The sequence below is a fragment of the Centruroides sculpturatus genome, unplaced genomic scaffold, assembly GCF_000671375.1.
Source record: "Centruroides sculpturatus isolate CEXI.00-Female unplaced genomic scaffold, Cexi_2.0 scaffold1275, whole genome shotgun sequence".
Lineage (NCBI taxonomy): Eukaryota > Metazoa > Arthropoda > Arachnida > Scorpiones > Buthidae > Centruroides > Centruroides sculpturatus.
Genome location: NW_019385470.1, coordinates 4,055 through 25,674, shown reverse-complemented (window position 1 = coordinate 25,674; position 21,620 = coordinate 4,055). Strand labels below are relative to the sequence as shown.

At 26.6% G+C, this 21,620-nt stretch overlaps 2 protein-coding genes across 2 annotated transcripts in view; one reads left to right on the top strand and one right to left on the bottom strand.

Moving 5' to 3' along the window:
- Positions 1-12,291, top strand: part of LOC111639288 (Bardet-Biedl syndrome 2 protein homolog) — a 17,536-nt gene extending 5,245 nt beyond the window's left edge. Inside the window, exons 6-19 of the mRNA XM_023385132.1 lie at positions 115-297; positions 2,768-2,854; positions 2,928-3,063; positions 3,125-3,222; positions 3,325-3,438; positions 3,508-3,564; positions 5,612-5,709; positions 6,448-6,555; positions 6,636-6,765; positions 6,843-6,971; positions 10,472-10,609; positions 10,683-10,795; positions 10,873-11,021; positions 11,095-12,291. Coding sequence (XP_023240900.1) covers positions 115-297; positions 2,768-2,854; positions 2,928-3,063; positions 3,125-3,222; positions 3,325-3,438; positions 3,508-3,564; positions 5,612-5,709; positions 6,448-6,555; positions 6,636-6,765; positions 6,843-6,971; positions 10,472-10,609; positions 10,683-10,795; positions 10,873-11,021; positions 11,095-11,195 — 1,641 coding nt within the window. The 3' untranslated portion in view covers positions 11,196-12,291. The remainder of the gene's footprint in view (positions 1-114; positions 298-2,767; positions 2,855-2,927; positions 3,064-3,124; positions 3,223-3,324; positions 3,439-3,507; positions 3,565-5,611; positions 5,710-6,447; positions 6,556-6,635; positions 6,766-6,842; positions 6,972-10,471; positions 10,610-10,682; positions 10,796-10,872; positions 11,022-11,094) is intronic.
- Positions 12,292-15,895: 3,604 nt separating this feature from the next.
- LOC111639289 (zinc transporter ZIP8-like) lies at positions 15,896-18,801 on the bottom strand. Its single transcript, XM_023385133.1, has 8 exons — positions 18,412-18,801; positions 17,949-18,117; positions 17,721-17,890; positions 17,524-17,649; positions 16,755-16,934; positions 16,481-16,694; positions 16,218-16,405; positions 15,896-16,140 (listed from the first exon to the last, which is right to left on the bottom strand). Exons 1-8 carry the CDS (start codon positions 18,655-18,657, stop codon positions 15,955-15,957), a joined length of 1,479 nt encoding a protein of 492 aa, XP_023240901.1. The 5' UTR covers positions 18,658-18,801; the 3' UTR covers positions 15,896-15,954.
- Between the last annotated feature and the right edge of the window lie 2,819 nt (positions 18,802-21,620).

The following is a 21,620-nucleotide window of genomic DNA, read 5'->3' as shown; positions in this document are numbered from 1 at the left end:
ATTATTACTATATATTTTATAGTTCTGTTAAATTTCACTAAATTATTTTAAATATCAGATAAAAAAAATTAAAATTTATATATTTTAAATTATATTATGTTTTTAATTTTGCAGTTGCTGGTTGGTTCAGAAGATTTTGACATTAGAGTATTTAAAGATGATGAAATAATATCTGAAATGACAGAAACAGAAGCAGTTACTGGTCTCTGTCCAATATTAGGAGATTATTTTGGATATGCCTTGGCTAATGGTACTGTTGGTGTATATAAAGGAACTGAAAGATCTTGGAGAATTAAAGTAAGTTTTACAATTGTAAAATTTATTTATTTAAAATAAAAAAATTAATAAATTTACATTACAAATGTATATATATAAATATTTGTAATGTAAATTTATTATTATTAATTATATATATTGGGTCAATAAGTTCTTGGACTCACATGGATGAAGAAGTAGAAAGATATTAAACTTTTTACTAAGAAAAGACATTACTATTTACAATTATTTTTTGACGTTTAAGCCACTTTGTTCTAAACACTTTCTCTAGCAGCAGATGTGATCTTCAAATGCTTTTTGAAGAATGTTGGAGGAAGCGTGATTAAAAATTTGGTCACTTCTTCCTTCAGTTCATAACAGCAGCTATTAATATCATTATATAATCAAGTTTTCAAAATAGCCATTTAGTTTCTAAAAAATCTTTCAGGGAGAATTATAATCTATGCACATTCACAAGAAAAATATTGCATTTTTTTTATATTATTGCATTCATCAGGAAGATTCTGTAATCATATTATATTCATATTTTTAAAAGTTCTCTCAGCTTCAGTAATAAGTATAATTTCTGTATCTTCTAGTTTAATATTTATGAAATAAAAAAGTTAAAAGAAGAGTTCATATCACAATAATTTAAGTTTCTTCTTCAGATATCAATATAGAATAGAAATATTATGATAATATAGTCTTTTATATGAGGATTAAAAATGTCAACAATATTTTTCAATATAAGTAACTGTACTCACAGCAAAAATATATTCATAATTATAAAAAATTCTAATGAAAAAATAGAGCAATAAAATTTAATAAAGAATATAGTAATATATGATGAAAAAACAGTTATGATAATTAATTTTATATTTTTAGAAAGAAAATGATTTAATTATAAACACACTTTTTTCACACATTATTGTAAAAACATTTGTTATTGTTAGATAGGAATTCAAAAACTGTTTATTGAATGTTAATGATAGAAAAATAATTATTATTGTTATAAGTAATGAAATCTTGGATCTAGGTAAAAATTATAAATTGCTTTCTGCAAATTCATAAATGAAGATAGAGATACAGAATGAATAACTTTACAAAGCAGAAAGAACAAAGCTGATATACTCAGAAGATATTTCAAAAATCTGGATATTAGAAAAACAACTTGTTCCTAATGCAATAAAAAGTCTTGCATAAATAATAAATACTGAATGTTAACTGGATAACACAAGACTAAAATGTGAAGAAAAAACTAATATAAAAAAAATAAGATTAAATAACAACAGATATCTCTCAGGAAACATTTTAAGAGAATATATATTTTGCTTTTCTTTGATGAATCATTAATTACTCTGCCAGAACTATATTTGATAAATTAATACATTTTTCTGTGACATTTAATTGAAACGTTTTTATATATTTACAACAACCAATGTGAAAGTGTCCAAATAGTCTACTTCAAGGCTGAACTATGTTAAGAGTTACTGCATTATTGTATTTTTATAGATTTGTGAGTAGAATAGCTGCACAATCTAAATAAGATTGAAAGTGTCTGATCTGAAAAAAAATTTATATGATAAATATTTACCATATAAATTTTTTTTGCAGATCAGACACTTTCAATCTTATTTAGATTGTGCAGCTATTCTACTCACAAATCTATAAAAATACAATAATGCAGTACTAATACTTTTAAATAACTTGATTAATTTTAATTCAATATTAATAATGTGATAAATTCATTATTTCTTGTTATATGAGTGACTGCATGGATTATAATTGCAATTTTCAAACTTTTCGTGCTTTTACTAAAAAGTTATTAATGTATTTATTCAAATGAAGCCAAATAAGAATACTGTATGAATGTTCAATAACTATAAAATTAAGATTTTAAGTTTTAGTGATATTTAACAAAGCAAAAATAAATTCTGACTACATTTCTCCTTGTTCATATGAAGCAAACTATTTGACAAAAAGTTTTGTGCAAATTTCTTTAGAATTTTTATTTTTTTTTAAGCAATTTTCTACACAGTATTTTAGTAAATCATTTTTTAATAACATAATGACAAAAAATTAAGACACAGCATTTTTTACATATTTCAACAATTCCAAAATTTTACAAGTGGGTATATAGATTATAATTGCAATACATTAGAGCTTGGCTTTCAATTGCTGATGCTGTACTTAACCAAAGACATTAAGAATTGTTTACATGGCAAGTGCATTACAGTAAGAATGACTATTAAGAGAATTGTATTCATTGCCTGTTTAAATTTTAACACGATTCATAAATGAATTTTATTAGATTATACATATATACATAATATATGTATAATCTATAATGTAAAATCTTTTGTTTGAAGGGTAAATAGTTTATATTATTAATTCTAATATAATATATACAATGTAATTATTTTTTGCAATTTATAAAAATTTGATTATATTAAATAAATATGTAGGAATAATTTTTTTTTCCTGTTTTAACAATTTATTTTTAAAATTTCAGTCAAAAAACCAAGCAATATGTATATTTAATTTTGATATTGATGGTGATGGTGTTCCTGAACTTATAACTGGATGGAGTAATGGAAAAGTATAAATTAAATTAATTTTTTAAACGACTATTATTTTTATTATTATTATTTAAATTGTATTTCCTTTTTCAGATTGATGCAAGAAATGTTCAATCAGGAGAGGTTGTATTCAAAGATAATTTTTCTCATTGTATTGCTGGAATTGTTAAAGGAGATTATTTAAAAAATGGACAAGAAGAACTTATATTTTGTTCAGTTGATGGAGAAGGTTAATTATTTATTAACAATTTTATATTAATTATCAAATATTTTAAATTGATTATTTTTAGTTAGAGGCTATGGTGCAAGTACTACAGAAATGAGACATCACATATTAGATGCAAGTTTTGAACAAGAAACAATCAAAGAATTGAGTCAGCGAAAACAGGTTAAACACTAACAATACTTCATGCATATGTTAAATTTAAAAAAATACTAAATAGATATGTTTACATAATAATATTTATGATATAAAATAATTATATTTTAGACTCTCTTATTGGAACTTAGAAATTATGAAGAGAATTCAAGAATTGGTAGTAGTGGTGGAACAAGGACTTTGAATAAACCTAGCCATGAAAATGATAATTATGGTGTTATTCCTGTAATAAGTTGTTACAATTTTTTTTTGAAATTCATTTGAATACTTTTAAATTTGTAAATTTCTTCACAGGCAAATACACAACTGAAAACTGCACTGTCTATAAATAGTGGATCTGAGAACAAAGCAGTATGCATAATTTAATTATTAATTTAGATTCTAAATTTGTATATCTTAATTACTGTATTGTTTTTAAAAATATACAAAATTATATTTATTTAATTTTTCAAACATTTGGAATAAAGATATGTAGATTAAGTAAATTTAAGGTAAAGTCACTAAAGCTTTACATTGCACTAATAGTTGACATTTCAAAGATATTTTCTCGGGGAAATCTCTACAAATATGTATGTATTATTAAGAAGATACAAAAGATGATCTTGAATTGCTGCAATGACAAAAAGACTATTTTTAAACAAAATGAATCCAATATTAGAATTATTACTTATTCACAAATAATAAATGTACTGTACATCCAATGCCAAAAATAACTGTAACTGGAGATAGGATTAAATACCAATTATCTACATTTAATTGATGTTGATGGTTAAATGTCAACTTGTATGTAGTGATTTTTGTTTTAGGCTGTGTCAACTAATAGGGCAAGGACATTGATTCAAGAATTAAAATTTTTTTCTTTTTTAATTATCATGTATTTTTTAAATGTAATTTTAAGTTAACTACAGAAAGTTTGTGTAGCAGTTGTGCTAGGAATTGTTTTTGTTTCAAAATAAATATTTAAGTTATTAACAAAAATAGAATATTTTTTTCTTAGTGTCAATTAGTGTCTTTATCTTATTTGATTATATATTTTAGGTTTATTAAAAAAAATTACATTATTTATTTTATTATGCAGAAATCATAAAAACTTAATATATGAATTTTAATTATTATATGCTTTCAAACTAGAGTATAATAGTGTATTCCAGTTACCTGTATAAATACACTTCAGCACCTGTATAAAAACATATGTGAATATGTAAATGACTGCTATATTATTAAATACTTGTATTTCTATAAATTTCAGTTTTATCAAAAATAAGCAAGGCTCTTAATGAACAGATATTATTTAGACTATTAAATTTAATAATGGGTGAAAGTTTTAAAAATAAAAGTAGGTTCAAAATTTGTTCACAAGGAAATAAAATCTGCCGAAGTTGATACATATCAAACTCAAAATGAAATGATAAGAATTTATATTTTTTTTTAGTTTTAAATAAATTAAGATATATGAAAGATGATGATTAAATAATTGAAATTTATAAATTTTTTGTATTGATGATTTGAGGCAGATTTAATAAATAAGGTTAGTAGTGCTGTTAAAGAAAAATAACATAGCTACAAGGAGATAACAGAGATTAATAATAATAGAGTATACAATAATGTAGTTCTTTACCAATAATCATCTGTGCCAAGTGACGTTTATATCTATCGTGTGATTTACAAAATTGCATCATTCATATTAAACTGCACCAGAATCAAACAGCAAGCTGTTATTTGAGTTTGATAGCTGAAGGCATTAGAGCTAATGAGATCCATCACAGAATGTATGCACAATATGGAGAGTTGTTCATGTCACTATAAAAGGCTTGAGTTCCTATGTCTATGCAGCTTATTATCTATGCTTTTAATTTTTTCTTGAAATTTTGAACCCACTTTCAAGCTTTTTGCAGTCACATATATGACTCTCCATATTGTGCATACATCCTGCAATGGACCTCATAATGCCTTTGACCATTGGAATAACAGCTTATTGTTGATTCTGGTGCAGTTTAATTTGGGCAATGCCACTTTGTAAACTATATAGTGGATGCAAATAGCACTTGGCTGGGATGACTATTGGCCTAGGGCTGCATTGCTGTATACTCTTTTAACATTAGTCTCATCCTTGACATTACATGAGTTTTCTTTAGCAGTGCTGCTAACCTTATTTATTGAATCTTCCTCATACAGGTAAACTTTAATGTATTTTAATATTTATTATATTCATCATAGTTCATAGTAAATGTGATTAAGTTATCTGTATATATTACAATTGATTTATTGTACTAAAACAAATTTTAAGAAAAAAATTGGAAATGCTACATTAATTAATATATTTTTTCAATATTTTATTCATTTGTTTTAATATTATCTTCTTTAAATTAATTAATTTTCCTTTTTTTTTTTTTTTTAGCCACATGTTGATATATCATTACAAACAAGTAATGATACAATTATAAAATCTGTATTAATTTTTGCAGAGGGTATATTTGATGGAGAAAGTCATGTAGTGTAAGTCTATGATTTTTTTTTCTAACATTTTTATTAGTATATTCAATAGTGATGATAAGTATTGAAAAAAATTATTTCCTTCAAATAATTGCAAGTATTTTGAAGAATTTCTGTCAATGAAATTTATAACACTTTCATGTTTTTGTTGTAATATGATAGAAAATTACAAATATATTTAATACTATTGATGATCTACTGATGATGATTAATACTATTGAAATTTTTTCTTGTTATTTCTGATATTCAGACATTTATTTAAGTCTATATATTTTTCAAAAATTATTAAGAATTAACTTTTTTTTTTTAATTCTGCATTGAAAACTGTAAATTACAGGTAACATACTGGTATGAAGATGTTGTTTCTAAATTAATTTCTGTAAATATTTATACAATGGAAATCATACAAAAAAAATAATTGTTGATTTAAACATTGAACAAAAGATTAACCTCAAAATCGAATGAATATCAAATTAAAATTATAATACTGTAATAGAATTAAAACTTTGAAATACTCTTAAAAATATTAAAAATTGCTTGGTAAAGTAAGCCAATAAAAATGTTATTTTTTATTCTATTTACTGTAAATAAGTAATTAAAAAGTCATGTATTTAAATATTATATTCATGTATTTATGTAATTAAATATTCTTATATATAAAAATATTTCATTAAAATAAAAATAAATTATTTTTCAATATTTCATTAAAAAGTTTTTGAGAATAAATAATTTTTCTTCTAGTCATCCAAAGGAAAATCAGTTAAGTTCAATAGTTCATATACCTCTTTTTCCTCCAAAAGATATTCCCATTGATCTTCATATCAAAGCATTAGTTGGATATAAGACAAGGTAATCATATATATTTGCAATAAATAATTTGTTTCTATGTTTTATATGATTCATAAAATTTTACTTTAAAAAATTTTTAGTGTGCATTATCATGTTTTTGAATTAACTCGTCAACTGCCAAGATTTTCAATGTATTCATTATGTACAGAACCTATCAAAGAAGAACCAAAAAGTTATGTTAATTTTATCATTAATGATAGAATACAAAGGGTAAATAAAATTTGCTATAAAAATAATTTATAATGGCTTGAAAAATAATTTTTTGCAAAATTTTAATTATTTTTCAGATGGTTACATGGATCAATCAAAACTTTTTACTATCAAATGAATATGAAGTGAAAGGAGATGTCAAAATAAGTTTTCTTTCACTTCGCACATCTCAGTTATTAGTAATTAAAATGGATAATTCTGGAGATGTAAGTTATTAAGTTTATTATTTTAAAACATTTTATTAAATTTTTAAATCAAAAAAATTTTGTCACAATATTGCAAATCCACACTAATTTTTCTGATAGCCAAATTTGGCTATCAGAAAAAATAGTGTGGATATCTACTTTTATTAAATTTATTAATGCATGTTTATTTAAGTCATTAAATTTAAAAAAATACCTACTGTACATTCAAATTACAATATATGAAAAGAACCAGTTTAAAAATTTAGTTCAATTAGTAATCAATAAATGATGACTTACATGAAAATTTTATCATAAAAAGTCAAATAATTCAAATTTTTAACTCTTATTAAATATTAATATGTATTTCAAATTTTAAAAATGAGAAAAAAAAATCATTTGCATCTTGCTTAAAATAAACTTTAAAACATCCTTAGACTATAAAGTTTATATTGATCATATATGATACTTGTAAATTATCATTTATAGTAGATTCTGAAAATTTCTTTTATCTTTAAAACTTATGAAATCAATAAAGTTTTTATGAAATTCTATAATTCTTACAGGAAAACTGTTGTTACAAATTAAATATATGGTGGGTAGACTAAATGCCTATTTTTTTGAAAGCACAGAAACTCGTTTATTAATGAACTAGTTATTAGTATTCTACTTACCACTTTATCTCCACTCTGTAAACAACGATTAATAAATCTTTTTTAGTTAAAGCTATAAGTTTTGTACTACACACTCTGTTCAAAAGGCTGTAGAAACATATATTAGAATTGCAAACTAATTGATGGGTAAATTTTTTTATATAGCACGATAAAAAGTGGTGCAAAGTAATCTCATTGTAGAAGTTACTTTACATCATTGTTAAAGTGTGTTGGAAGTTAAGAGAATAAATTAAATTGGAAAAATGTTATCACAATAATATGCTTACTTTGTATCATAACATCAATTAGATATGAAAAAAATAATATTGATGAAAAAACCAAATTATTTCAGAATAATATCTATTTTATTGTCTATTGTGTATACACAAAATTATCATTTCAGCAAATTTTTGTATGGAAAACAAAACTCTTAAACCTAACCTAAAACCAGTTGTTTTAAGTGTGTTTGAAATCTCAGAAATTATGTGAGGGACGAACAAACCCACAATAAAGTGTTATTTTAAATTTTAATTGGGAAAATATAATTGGTTAAATTCGAACGTTTTATCGAGTTAGGCTAAAAGCCATAAAATTTATTTCCCACGGAGTTTGTTCCTTGTTGAGTCGAATCAAGTTAGTCAGGGATGTGTCACCAGGAACTTTTGATGGAGAATCCATATTGGACGTGCGACCGTTAAAGGCCATCACCTGACCTCATGGAAAAAACCCAAGAGGAAAAAAAAAGAGAAAAGAAAACGATCCCGAGGTCAGTCGTCATCCGAAGTCCCTCTACAGAAGTCGTCATTCAAGCCCGCCCAACCAAGTCGTCCTCCAAACCATTAAAACCGTGCCCCAGGATTAAAACCGTAACACCGAATTAAAACCGCGACCAGGATTAAACCCGAGAAAAACATTCGTGCTGGATTAAGCCTCTACACTCCTCCGTGCCTCCACCCCAGTGAACGGACAAGATTCTGATTCAAGATTCAACGACAAGATTCAAAGAACTGTCCATCAAAGAACTGTCCATTCAAGATTCAAAGAACTGTCCATCGACAAGGTATTTATCAACCCGCGATTCGGTTGTAAACTCTCTCTCTCCGCGGCCTAGTATAGTTAAGAACAATAATATGCCGATAGTATTTAGTATCTCTGTATAGTATTTAGTTCGACTTAATTAAAATTGTTATTTATTTGTTACTATGGAGTCCGAGTAAGTCACTTCCTCGTCTCTCTCCTCACCTCTACTCCGAATCCAAGCGCTCACACGCTACCGCTCGCGAATCTTTAGACGTAACGTCGCGATTTCCGAGTCCCCCAGAGACTCGGTGGTGTCAGATTCAGTCCTCCTGACAGGGCGCCAAAGAGGTGCCGACCCTAAGGACACAGTGGTGTCAGAAGTGGGATTTTTAAGGCCCCCAGGATCCCGGAAGTACGAAAACAAAAGGCCGACACAAAAACAAAACATTGAAAAAAAAATTAGACTCCGAGAGAAAAGCAAACTCCGATCAAAGGACTCGGTGGTGTCAGATTCAGTCCTCCTGACAGGGCGCCAAAGAGGTGCCGACCCTACGGTCACAATTAAATCTGCTTTAGTGAATTGCTGACTTCCAACACATCTTCCCGACTATACTCCATAAAATCAGCATAGCTTAGCCACATCCAGACTTTGATCATGACATGGCTGAAGTTACTGTATAACTCCATCAACACTGCACTGTTCTGTTTTCCTAGGAAAAGTTCTCCCTTCTATTCAAAAACAACAAACTTCCTGATTGTATTTTTATTTGCAGTTTTATTCTGAAACACAACTATTCTCTTATTTTAATAGTATTTAACTGTCAATAATACAAATATCAATTAGTATAAAATAAAAAACAAATGTTAGGGTTACTTTGTGCCTCTTTTAGCTGTTGTAAAGTACTTCCAACCTAACCCAAAAGTTGACAGAAATGAAGTATGCCTCTACTATAAGTTGTACTGTAATAAATCATGACAACTTTAAGACATAATAGTATTTAGAAATAATTAAAATAAACTTAACCTTATTCTGACTTCAGAAAGTACCGTAAAAGTAAAAATCAGTAAAAAATGCATGTTTTTTAAATTAAGAAAATTTTTAATTTTTTGAATATGAGGAAGCAAAGAACTGTGGGAAGGTCTAATAACTTCAAGAAGGTAGATTATGGTTCCATATATAGGAGTAAGTTGAAATTAAATCATGAATGAAATGATCTTGAATAAATCATGAATAAAATGATAAAATCTTGAATATGCCACTGACTTTGTACCATTTAGGTACAAAGTCAGTGGCATATTCAAGATTTCGAGAATATGGATGCTGCTCAAGACATCTGTCCCTTGATGTTTATTGAGAATGTTGCTCAATTACCTTAGAATTACTTTAGTTATCTAATTAAAGCCATGCAATATATATTATTATATATATTTTTATTTTAAAATAACAGAACTGACTACTTTGGTATCAAGGGGGTGTTTCAGCACTGTAAGTATCCCTATGCAAAGTACATTTATTTTACGGTACTGAGATAGTAGTGGACTAGTAATTAAACTATATGAGTTAATATGAATAAGTAATATAAACTAATTAGTTTAATCACTAGTTAATAAATATTAGTTAACATTAAAAAAAAAGAAACAAAACTTAAACTCAAGAATAAAAACAGAATTTTCTTTTTAAAAAGTTCTGGAATTAAATGGTTTCATGAATATTCCTATTTTCCTGGTTTCATGAATATTCCTAAAGGTTCAACTGACAAATGTTCTCTTGACAGCACTATTCTAAGAAATATAATTTAATCAAGCTATAAAAAAGTAATTAAATTCAAGACAAAACTTATTTATTTACAGGTAACAGTTATGACAGATGATATGGAAATGGCTGGTGATGTAATTCAATCAATGGTTCAGTATTTCAACATTGATGATCTGCAAGTGACAGCAGAATTTCCTCAACAAATAGAAATATTAAATAACTTATTATCAAAAGTAAAAATTTTAAATTCAGTCTTTGCAGTCAGTTCTCTTAAATTAATTAATTATTTAATTAATGAATAAATAGGTAGAAGAGTTGCAATCTGTTCGACAAAGGCTTTCAGCAGACATGGCTGATAATTCAGGTGCAATTCGTAGTTTTGTTATCCATGCTGAAGATGCTCGTCTAATGGGAAATTAGTAAGTTATTTATTTATTTCTTAGAGAATTAACTGTGAAATATAAAATTAAAATGTCAGACATTGTTATAATTTAAGCAAAGCTATGAGAAAATGGTATCAGGAATTACATGCTCTCAACCATGAGCTAATTAGCAATTATAAGATACGATCTAATAATCATGAGGAGCTTTTGAATTGCTTGAAACAAATTAATCAAATTATTCAAAGAGCTGGACATCTTAGAGGTGAGTAACATATTTTAATTTCCTTATTAAAAGTTTAATTATTTTATTTGTATAATAAAAATAATTTTATTAGCTGGAAAACCCAAGACACAAGTTATTGGTAAATGTCGCAATGCTATCAAGAACAATAATTTGAATTCTTTAATTAAAATTATTCAGACAGGTGAAGCTTGAATAGATATAGATGCTGAAATTCACTTTAATTTGACTGATTACTATATGATGCACGATTTTTAAGAAGCTATAATAATTTTTAATTCTATGAATTTTCAAATTAAAAAAAAATTTAATGTTTGCAATAAATACATTATTTTAATAAATTAAATTATATTTATTTTGTACATTATATTTGTAAATAGTTTTAAATATGCCATCCTGTCTTTAGATATTGGGACCAATATTAATACTGTGATATTTTGAAACTGTTCTCATCTGTGATTTATTGTAATCAAAAAATTTATATGCATTGAAAACAATTAATGAAAATAGTAAAAAATTTATTATTAAATTTTATTATGAGTGCAAAAACATTTCACAGAAATTCACTCTATGTAATTTTTATAATTAAATTAATTTTTAGTAGTGTGATAATGACTTTTTTTAGTAAAAAGTTATGAAACTTGGTATCATCTTTGTAAATAAAGAAATTGCTATTTGTTTTAGAAAGCCAACAAAAGAAACATTTTCAGTTAAGATATGACCATCTTCAGCTTAAAATCTTGCAACTTAAAGTAAGCATAGAATGCATTCAAACTCATATGTGCTATATTTCGATACGTATAAGAACATGTTCTTATAGATGGGGCAAAATCATCAGTATATTTTGCAAAGTACCTTAAAAAGTTCACTATTTTAAAACAAACTTTTATAGTATAAGAAGCATTTTTTTATATTTTTAATAATGATTACCACAGAGTTTGTTTGTTTGTTTAAGTTATCGCAATGCAACACTTGGGCGATCTGCCTAGGGGATGTCTTCCGGGAGGTCTTTTTAAGGGAAACTGGCCCATATTTAGGCATTAAAGATGTGGAGAAAACCCAGAAAACTCCACGTGGTCAGCCCGTCCAAGTGAGGCACAAACCCACAACCAAACTCCAGTATTCAGGGTACAAAGACCACTTGGCCACTGGTGGGCTGATTACCACAGAGATGTCACTGAATACTTACTTTATCAGTTCATTACATGTAATTTGTATTGACTCATCAATGCAGTACTCTTGTAAGTGAAGCAAGATGTGTTTCTAAAATGAAAAAAACAAGTGATTTTCACATATAAGAACATGTTTGATCATGACATGGCTGAAGTTACTGTATAACTCCATCAACACTGCACTGTTCTGTTTTCCTAGGAAAAGTTCTCCCTTCTATTCAAAAACAANACCACAGAGATGTCACTGAATACTTACTTTATCAGTTCATTACATGTAATTTGTATTGACTCATTAATGCAGTACTCTTGTAAGTGAAGCAAGATGTGTTTCTAAAATGAAAAAAACAAGTGATTTTCACATATAAGAACATGCTCTTATTTGTGCAGAAATACAATATATACTGTATTATATTATGCATTATTCTAAGCTATTACATGCCAGATTTTACAATAAAAATGGTCAACTCGTGATGAAAACATTTCTTTTGTTTGGGTATGAAGAGGTACAGTACAAGCAGTGATTTCTTTATGATGATTTTTTACACATTTGTATTATAATTGATTTGCACTTTATGAATGAATAAAAATTATTTATGAAAAAATAATGTTTAAGGTAATTTTAATTGAAATACTCAAATTAAAACAAACTATAAATTTATATATGAATCCTAGAAAATAAATTGTTTTACATAAATAAAATTTTATTGCATAAAATTAATCTAAATTGAAGCCATTAAAAGTGTTATCCTACTCCATCCAAGTTGAATTCATATTATTATTCATTCTTTATTTGAACTGATAAACTTTATTGCAAATTATGTTCATTCATAATGGAAAAAGGCCATTTAACTGACAATAGTCTGATCTCTTGCAAAAAGATATCCAATCCATTAAACAAAAATAAATTTAAAAATTTTTTCTCTAAATACTGTACAATGTAGAAACTTTTATAACAAAAGTAAAATATTACAAATGAATAAGTTTTTAATGCTAACTTATAATTAGAATGTAGAATAATTTTATAAAACAACAAGTTTAATTGAAATTCACTAGCTTTTTACTAGTATAATGTCAATAGTATAAAATATTATTTTTTATATGATTTAAATATTTTTATTTATTAAATATTTAAGAAACTAATTTATAAAAGTGAAATAGTCTCTGATAGTATCAAAATTATGATATTTAATAAAAGTATAATTTATAAGCTTCAAAAATGATGATCTATATAAAATATTTTGAAATAAAAATTTAAAATTTATTACATAAATGAGTTTAATATGTGATATAAAAATAATATGTTAATCATTGTTTTGTTTTTATATCAGTCTTTAATATTTCTGTGAAAAATGATCATTTTGTGTAAACATTTGGTATCTTGACTAATCATTTTTAGAAATAATTATCTATCAAAACTTTTATTCATTCAATCTTTTGAAGATCTTAAATCTTGGAGAATCATTAAGAAAATTTTCTATGGTAGAGTTTGGATCCAATTGTAGCACTCCTGATTTTTCATGAGTTAATATGATACTTAATTCTTTTTACATCTATGTCCTTATTCTTTTAAATTTCTGTGTATATCCTGTCTACTTGGACCTTGTCTATTATTAAGACTTATTATTATTTCTGATTAGCAAATAGAGGAGATCTTAGTCAAAAAGTAAAAAAAAAATATACAGTATTTTCACCTGAAAATCTATTTGATATTTTTATTTTTGTGTAATAATTGTTCAAGAGTGAATTTTTTTAGCTAAGATATAGCAATTTAGAATATAAGCAAAATATCTTTATTTTGACTTAGATCTTCTCTATTTGCTAATCAGAAACAACACCAGTATAATAAGTCTTAATAATAGACAAGGTCTAAGTAGACAGGATATACACAAATTTATATGATACTTCCTCATTGTTTACTAATGGCTGACATAGTTTTTAGATTAGGCTTGTTTATAATGGACAGGATTAGTCTATAGTATTTCCTATTTTTCTGTAAAAATCTGATATGAATTTATTCCACTTGTTCATGATTTTTCATATGTAATTTAGTGCAGGCGTTCCAAACTTCAGTTATGCAAAAGATTAGCCACTAATGTGTAATTCAAGTATTAATATCTCATATAACAAATTCAATCTAACCATTTCAGTTTACATCTCAAATATAATGGTCTGTTCAAGTCTCAGATTGCTATCTAAGGCTCAATTTGCAAAAGAAATACATCATGTTTGCTTACATTTCTGAATTTTCTGGTAGATTTGTTTGAATTTGTGTGCTAAAATTGAAAATTGTATGATATATAATTACTGTATTATTATGTTTTATAAAAAATATTTTATAAAAGAAGAGTTTTTAAATAGAAAATAGTTCAAAGATATTTCATATTTTTAATTTTTATGTAATAATTGTTCAAGAATAAATTTTTTTAGTTAAGATATAGCAATTTAGAATATAAACAAACACAACTAATTTAATTTTTAAAGTTTATTAAACATTAAAAAAACAAATTCACAACTATCTTATTAAAATTAGCATAAATTTATGATATGATGTGAAGAATAGTAAAATGTAGACCATAAATTGTATGTATTTAATTGTTTTATTAGACATTAAAAACATGTTCACTGATTAATTAGTGAATTAATCAGTGAACTTATCAGAATCAGTAAAAAATTATATAAATAATTACTTAATAGTCACAATTAAAATAGTAATAAAAATGAATAATTCAAAAAGTCAATTAAAACTATATAAAAAATTATTTCAGAGATTTTCTTTTCAAAATTTTATGCTGGAACTTTTTGGTCCATTAACAAAAAGAAAAAAAAGGAGGATATAACTTTTTCCTATCTGGGAACTAAGAGTCTATCTTTCAATGCCTATTTTCAAATCCACAGTGGGGATAGGGGAGTATTGTAGTTGGTTTTATCTGAAAATGACAGTAAGTATAGTCATGTTCAGGTAAAACCAACTACAAGAGCTTCCTGAGATTTCAACTAATATTGTTACAATCATATTCCTAGGTTTAGTTTCTTTTAGACTTTACACAGTATATGTGTAATTTTAGTTTAGTACTAAAATTATATTTGCTGACTAAAACCAAATTATGCTAATTTCAACCTGAACATATGTCTCCAAAACACTGGACTGATGTCTTTACAGATATTTGGTCCTATAAGAATTATTACAGGAATTTATATTAGTCTTATAAACAAAGCCAGATTTTGAATTATAGTCAAAGATATTACATATAAGTGGTTCTTTCTCCTTCAGATGATAAATTTAACAACTTGAGTTGTTAAGCTGAGAATCTGGTTATGAAGCCATAATTTTTATTCAAATCCAGCACTAACTCTAAGGTTATCTTGAAAATTTAAAGCAGCTATCTCAAATACCTCCATACTCTATTATTTATTATGTAAAAGAAAATATATAGCAATTATTGTAGATTAATTCATTTAACTGTAATTTTTATGAGAAGAGCAGACTGATGCCATTCCAGCAACCTCATACTTTGAAGTAACTGAATACATTTCAAATTATTTATTTCTAAAAGTTTTAAAATACTATGTAAAATTATATAAAATGATGTTGGATAATGCAATAATTAAGTAGAATAAAACAAAAATATAACATTTTATTAAAGAGTATTTAACAATAATAACAAATATTTTTTGATGTATAGAAGGTATACATTTAAAAATACATTTTTAACATTACAAATATAATAAATAAATTCTTTAAACATAGTCTTTGATCATTCACACTTTTATTTCCAGAACTTTTAACTTATTAAAGATTCTTCTGTCTGATAAAATGAATCGAAATTTATTTTTTCGCTATATCTTGCCAACACAAACAAGGACACTACACCAATAAGAATGCCTATATTTTGAAGGAGGAATACTTTTAATGTTTTACCAACTCCTTTCGGTTGAGTTTCTCTAATGGCATCGTTTAATTCTCCCATCTAAAAACGTTCAGTTAATGAAAATTTAATATTAAAATTGGTATATTTTTTCTTTAAGACTTAAAAAAATAATTTACCATGTCTACTAAAGATATGTAGAGAAACATTCCTCCAGCAAAAGCGAAGATATAATAACTTCCTTCTGCTAAGTCTCCTAATACGACACCAAATATAAAACCGATATAACACGTACAGGCCGACATGAAATTGTATATCAAAGCTTGTTTCATTGACATTCCTGCGTTAATTAATACTGCAAAATCGCCTGAAAAAAGAATATAAGAAAATTATCCATTAAGGAATAATTGCGCATTCATTCTATTGTTAATTTAATATATACCTAATTCGTGAGGAAATTCCTCACAAACAACGGCTACAGATATGCTTATCCCGGCCAAGATACTTTCGGAAAAGGCTGCTCCTATAGATAAACCATCAATAAAATTATGAAATCCATCTCCAAATATGATCATCCATGCTACAGTGGCCACCGTGTTAACCCCGTCCTTCCGTAATGGCAAATTATGATCGTGATTATGATATGTTAGTGATACCTGGAACGTAATTAATTAATATAACTTATACATACATCTATAATACAAAAATATACTTACATGACTGTCATCGTTAAAGTGAGAATGGCTAATATCCATACTAGTTTCTTCCGATTCTCCATCTTTCATTATGTTATTTGTAAAATTAATGATAGAACAGTTATCCTTTTCTGGATTATCCACATTAAATGATTTATGAGATAGTAAACATTTGATATTAGTTTCTTGGTGTTTTCTCTTCTGTTAAAGAATAATATACATATAAGTTTAGGTTATATTCTCAATTGAAATGCTACAGAAAGTTATTAAGAATTTCCTATACGGATCACAAAGAACTGTTGACAAAAGTCCAAATATCATAAGGACAAAATGAAAACAACTGAAATGATTCGGTCATATACAAAGATCGAGGCCAAGACCACAAGAAGCTTAGACCAACAGAATTTAGAAATAAACTACAAGTATATCAAATTTATGAGATCTAACAAGATAAGGCAAGGACAGACTGAGTGAGATGGAAAGTTTCCTAATGATTGTCTCCTGAATTGCCCAGATCATTCTAACCAGTGGCCAAGTGAATAAAACCACTTACACTAGTGGGTTCGCACTTCACCAACGGACTGACCATGTGGGGTTTCCTGATTTTATTTACATAGTAGCACTTAAATAGGGGCCAGTTTCCCATAGAAAGTCCTCCCGAGAGGCACCTCCTTTGGCAAATCGCCCATGTGTTTCGTTACCATATCCTACCAAACTATCAAACTGGATTACAGGGAAGATGAAGAAATTCTCTATATATTTTTTAATATTTTAAAATACAAATTCTTACCTTTCTGGCATCCATGACTATTTTCATCAAGTGTTCACTGAGAAAGAATACATATATTCCACTAAAAATAATGGCAGCCTTCCATAGATAATCATGCTCCGCATCTTGTCCAAGTAAATTGAAAGCCTTTTCAATAGAAGAAAATTTAAGATAACTTATTTTGTAATTGAAAGAATCAAAATTTGAGAATATCATACTTGCGGTATAAGATGAAAAACAGCGCTGCTTGCTAAACTCCCTACAGCTAATCCTTCGAAGAGCATGAGTAAATTTTTATATAGATTTTTACTTAATACTGGTAAAACGAGCACACCGACTAAAGAACAAGCGCTGATGACTGTGATGCAAAGGATTCCAAGTCCCCATACTGGAAAGAATCGAGAAATTGTAGTGCTGTAGAGAATTAAATAAATTTGATCAATTACCTGCAATTGCGGATGGTTTAGTTTTGGGTTTAGTGTCTAAGGATTGATGATGGCAGTTAAATCCTTGATACATTTGTGAAAGTAATACAGGGCAAAGGCGATTCAACGCATCGTTTAAAGTTTCTGTTGTGTTTGGAAGTAGATCGAAGAGTTCCTCAGGAGATAGACACTGAAAAGAATTTATTATAAATTACAATACTAAAATTAATAAATTTGTTTTGTATAAAATAAAGAAAAAAATCCAAAATTTCTATAAAAAGTTCTGAATAAAATAATCAGTTATAACTATGAGTTAATTAAGTATAATTTGCCATAGATAATTACAAGAACTTAAATAATTTTATCAATTTTACCACTTTTACCGAAAATTTTATACTTTAAGTTACAAAAGCATAATTTAATCCAAATAAATATACTGGACATATACTAACAAGGTTAAAAATATACACAGAAATCTACTCACATTATTAATGTCGTAATTACAAAGTGTTTCGTCGGAAGATAGGCAAGAAATATTAGGTCCATTGACGAAGGAATGACGAAGATCGCGAACGAAAGTAGTGAAATCATTAATTAATTCATTCCTGTTTTTAGTCGGTGACGAAGAACGTAACAGATTTTGCCACGAAGAAGCTTCTACATCTTCCAATTTGTAAGCTTTAGTTGTATATAAAGCTTGTAAGATAACGAATAAAAGCGCAATGTCCATTCTTAGTTAAAAGTTCTGTCGACTCGACATGTCAGCGAGTCAATGTTTCAATTTCTGTTCACATTTAAGTTGGCGCGATTACTAAACATTCGACCAATCGAACCGAACGTTTACAATTGTCTCGTATTATTAACTCCACTGATTAGGCGATTGAACAAGTTAGAATTACATAACCTTATTTCTAAGTTGAACTGTTTTAACTTCGTTTATTGCCTTCAGGGGGATCGTGTTTTGTTTCTAAGAATGTTTTCTAATTTATTCGACATTGAAAATATATTCAAACTAAAGAAAATCGAAAGTTAATAACGTTTATTTGTATGCAAATAAAATTTAAAAAATAAAATAAAATAATGTCCTTTCTGTAAAATTTCTAGGCCAACTAGTCGCGTTATTTATTTATTTATTTGTTTTTTCAGTTATGCTGTTGAAACACGGAAATTTATAGAAAAAAATTTGTATCTTTGCTAGCCAATATGGTCGTTTCGTATAAAATTAAATGTCGTTATTGATTTTTATGGCATAATTTTTGCTTTGGATATGGTCGAAATGGTTTTATATTCGTTTATTTATTCCCAATAACCTATTATATGTAACACTAAAAACTGCCATTTCCGAGAAATTTAAGTGTTTAAATATGCTAAACATTCCTAAATTTTATGCGGAAATTAATAAAAATTTATACCTTAAAAAAATTTGTGTATAGTTTTCTATATATAAAAATATAGTAAAAGCTTTCTTTAGTATACCTTATTTTATTTATAATTTATTTCATAATTTAATTAATCTATAATTATTTAATCTTTATAATATGATTATTTGTGTAATAATAACGCTGTAAGATAAGAATATTTCGATAATAGGCCTATTTTGAATCATGATCATCTATAGACTGGTTATAGTATGAAATATGTCTTAGGCTACTATAATTAGGGTTTTTTTTTTTGGCTCTTTTCTTCCTGTGGGCACTAAGAGAAACTTTTTAAAATCATAACTGTCATGGTTTCGACCAGGTCCACAATGGGAGCGACGGAGTATTGAGGGATGAGGCCCAACATATCCAGGACATTATCTGAGAATTTTACATGAGATAGTTCACCCAGATTCGATTCAAGGCTTCCAGAGCGATAAACTGATGCCTAATGGCCTTCGCCATTCGGCCCAGACCCTGGGACTAGGGCCTCCCAGGCTTCTCTATTTTTTCTGACTTAATATTCTTGGTTTATTACATTTCCTGTTTTATTTTTGCTTTTATGTAATTGAAATTGCTTCTTTTATTGTATTTTTAATTGAAATTACTTAAATTGAATTTCCAGGCTTTATAATTTAAATTTTATTATATAGACTCCGGAATCCTGTACAGATCTAGGCCCCAGTATGGCTTCCCCTCTTTCTCTTCGGCTATGATTATAGAAGTGGCCCAAAAATAAGTTAACTACCGTAAATAGCTAAACTTCTGTCTTATTTAATTACTTTATTACTACAAAAAATTTGCTAAAATTGCCGAGTTTCTTTCAAGAACATGGTTAACTGACTTTTAGCCCACCCTGTACATAAAAAATCCCGCAATATTATTTAAAAATTAGGTAATATTTATCCAAAAATTAATATTTATGTTGTTTTTTTTTAATTTAGAAAGCAAAATATTAATCAAAACAAACTCAATTCATTTCCTGTATACAATACTCTGTATTAAAAATATTTCCTTGATCGCTCGACACGATATTAAACTTGAATTTAATTGAATTACGCATAATTTCCAAGTAAAACAGAACTGAAAATAGATAATTATGATGTAGATAAAGGTTAAAATTTATAACTTTTCCTTTTTAATTTTTATTAATGCTAAACAATTCAAAGAAAAGTATATACTGTATTTTGTCCTTCTAACCAAGCGAATCAAGCGAACCGAATTTATGACTTTTGCTTTTAAAAATTTCTGTCAAAATACTTTATTTCCGCGCTCCTTGACGTATTTTTATACATTTTACTGTTACGCTCTGCGAATTTTTACAAGTTTCAATGTTTACGAAGGTTAAACTTTATGTAGATGATAGTATTTATTGCATACACTTCCAAATATCGGGTCAGGGATATCAATTTCTTAGAATAATCGATTGGAATTAACGATTTTTGCTTAAATATGCGATTACCCGCTCTATTAATTTTCGAAAATATTTTTAATACCTTTAATTATAATAATTTTTTTATGTCCCAATTTTCTCTCTTATTCCTGATATTGCTAAACATGTGTTTTTTTCATTTTTTTAATTTTGTTTCAATGATATATCGGTAATAATTTATGAGTAATTAAGATCCATACATTTATATGAGTGTCTGAAAGATAATATTTCATAAATTACATAATTTTTTAAATAAAATTAAACTCAAATTTTAATAAATTGTAGATTAATTTGTGTGCAAATAAGTTAAATCTAACTTTGAGTTGTGATAATCACAAATTTTCATTCTAGTGATAGACGAATTTGAGATAAATTGCATAATTAATGTGTTTTTATACAATTAAACTCAAATTTTAATTAATTAAAGATTAATTTGCATGAAAAATAAATTTATGGGTAGCTTAATTCATCTCTGATTTGAGATAACCTCAAATTTTCATCTTAGAAACAATAGAATTTGAGAAAATGTAAGGGATAATTTTTCAAAATTTATGTGAAAATTAGAAAATTGTTTTTAATATTTAATTTTTAAAGTATCAGATAATCTTTTTACTTATGAATTAAAAAAAGAATCACTAGAATACATATATATATATACATAAACTTGAATTTCTAGTCTAGAAGGATTTTTTTTCTTTGTAAATTGATTAGAAATTCTTTCTTGGTATTCACTTATTTTCTTCAATAAATTAAATAATTGTGATTAGCATTTAAACATAAGTAATAACAAAATAATGAAGATTTAGAAAATTGTAAAAGAAAATAACATTGGAAACTGTACAA

Excerpts from the sequence above, each read along its gene's own strand:
- LOC111639289 (XM_023385133.1), bottom strand. The coding sequence starts at position 18,657 with ATGGACATTGCGCTTTTATTCGTTATCTTACAAGCTTTATATACAACT. Across the intron at positions 18,118-18,411 it reads GTAATTACGACATTAATAAT|TGTCTATCTCCTGAGGAACT; the intron begins GTGAGTAGATTT and ends AATTCTTTTCAG. Across the intron at positions 16,406-16,480 it reads GGAATTTCCTCACGAATTAG|GCGATTTTGCAGTATTAATT; the intron begins GTATATATTAAA and ends TTCTTTTTTCAG.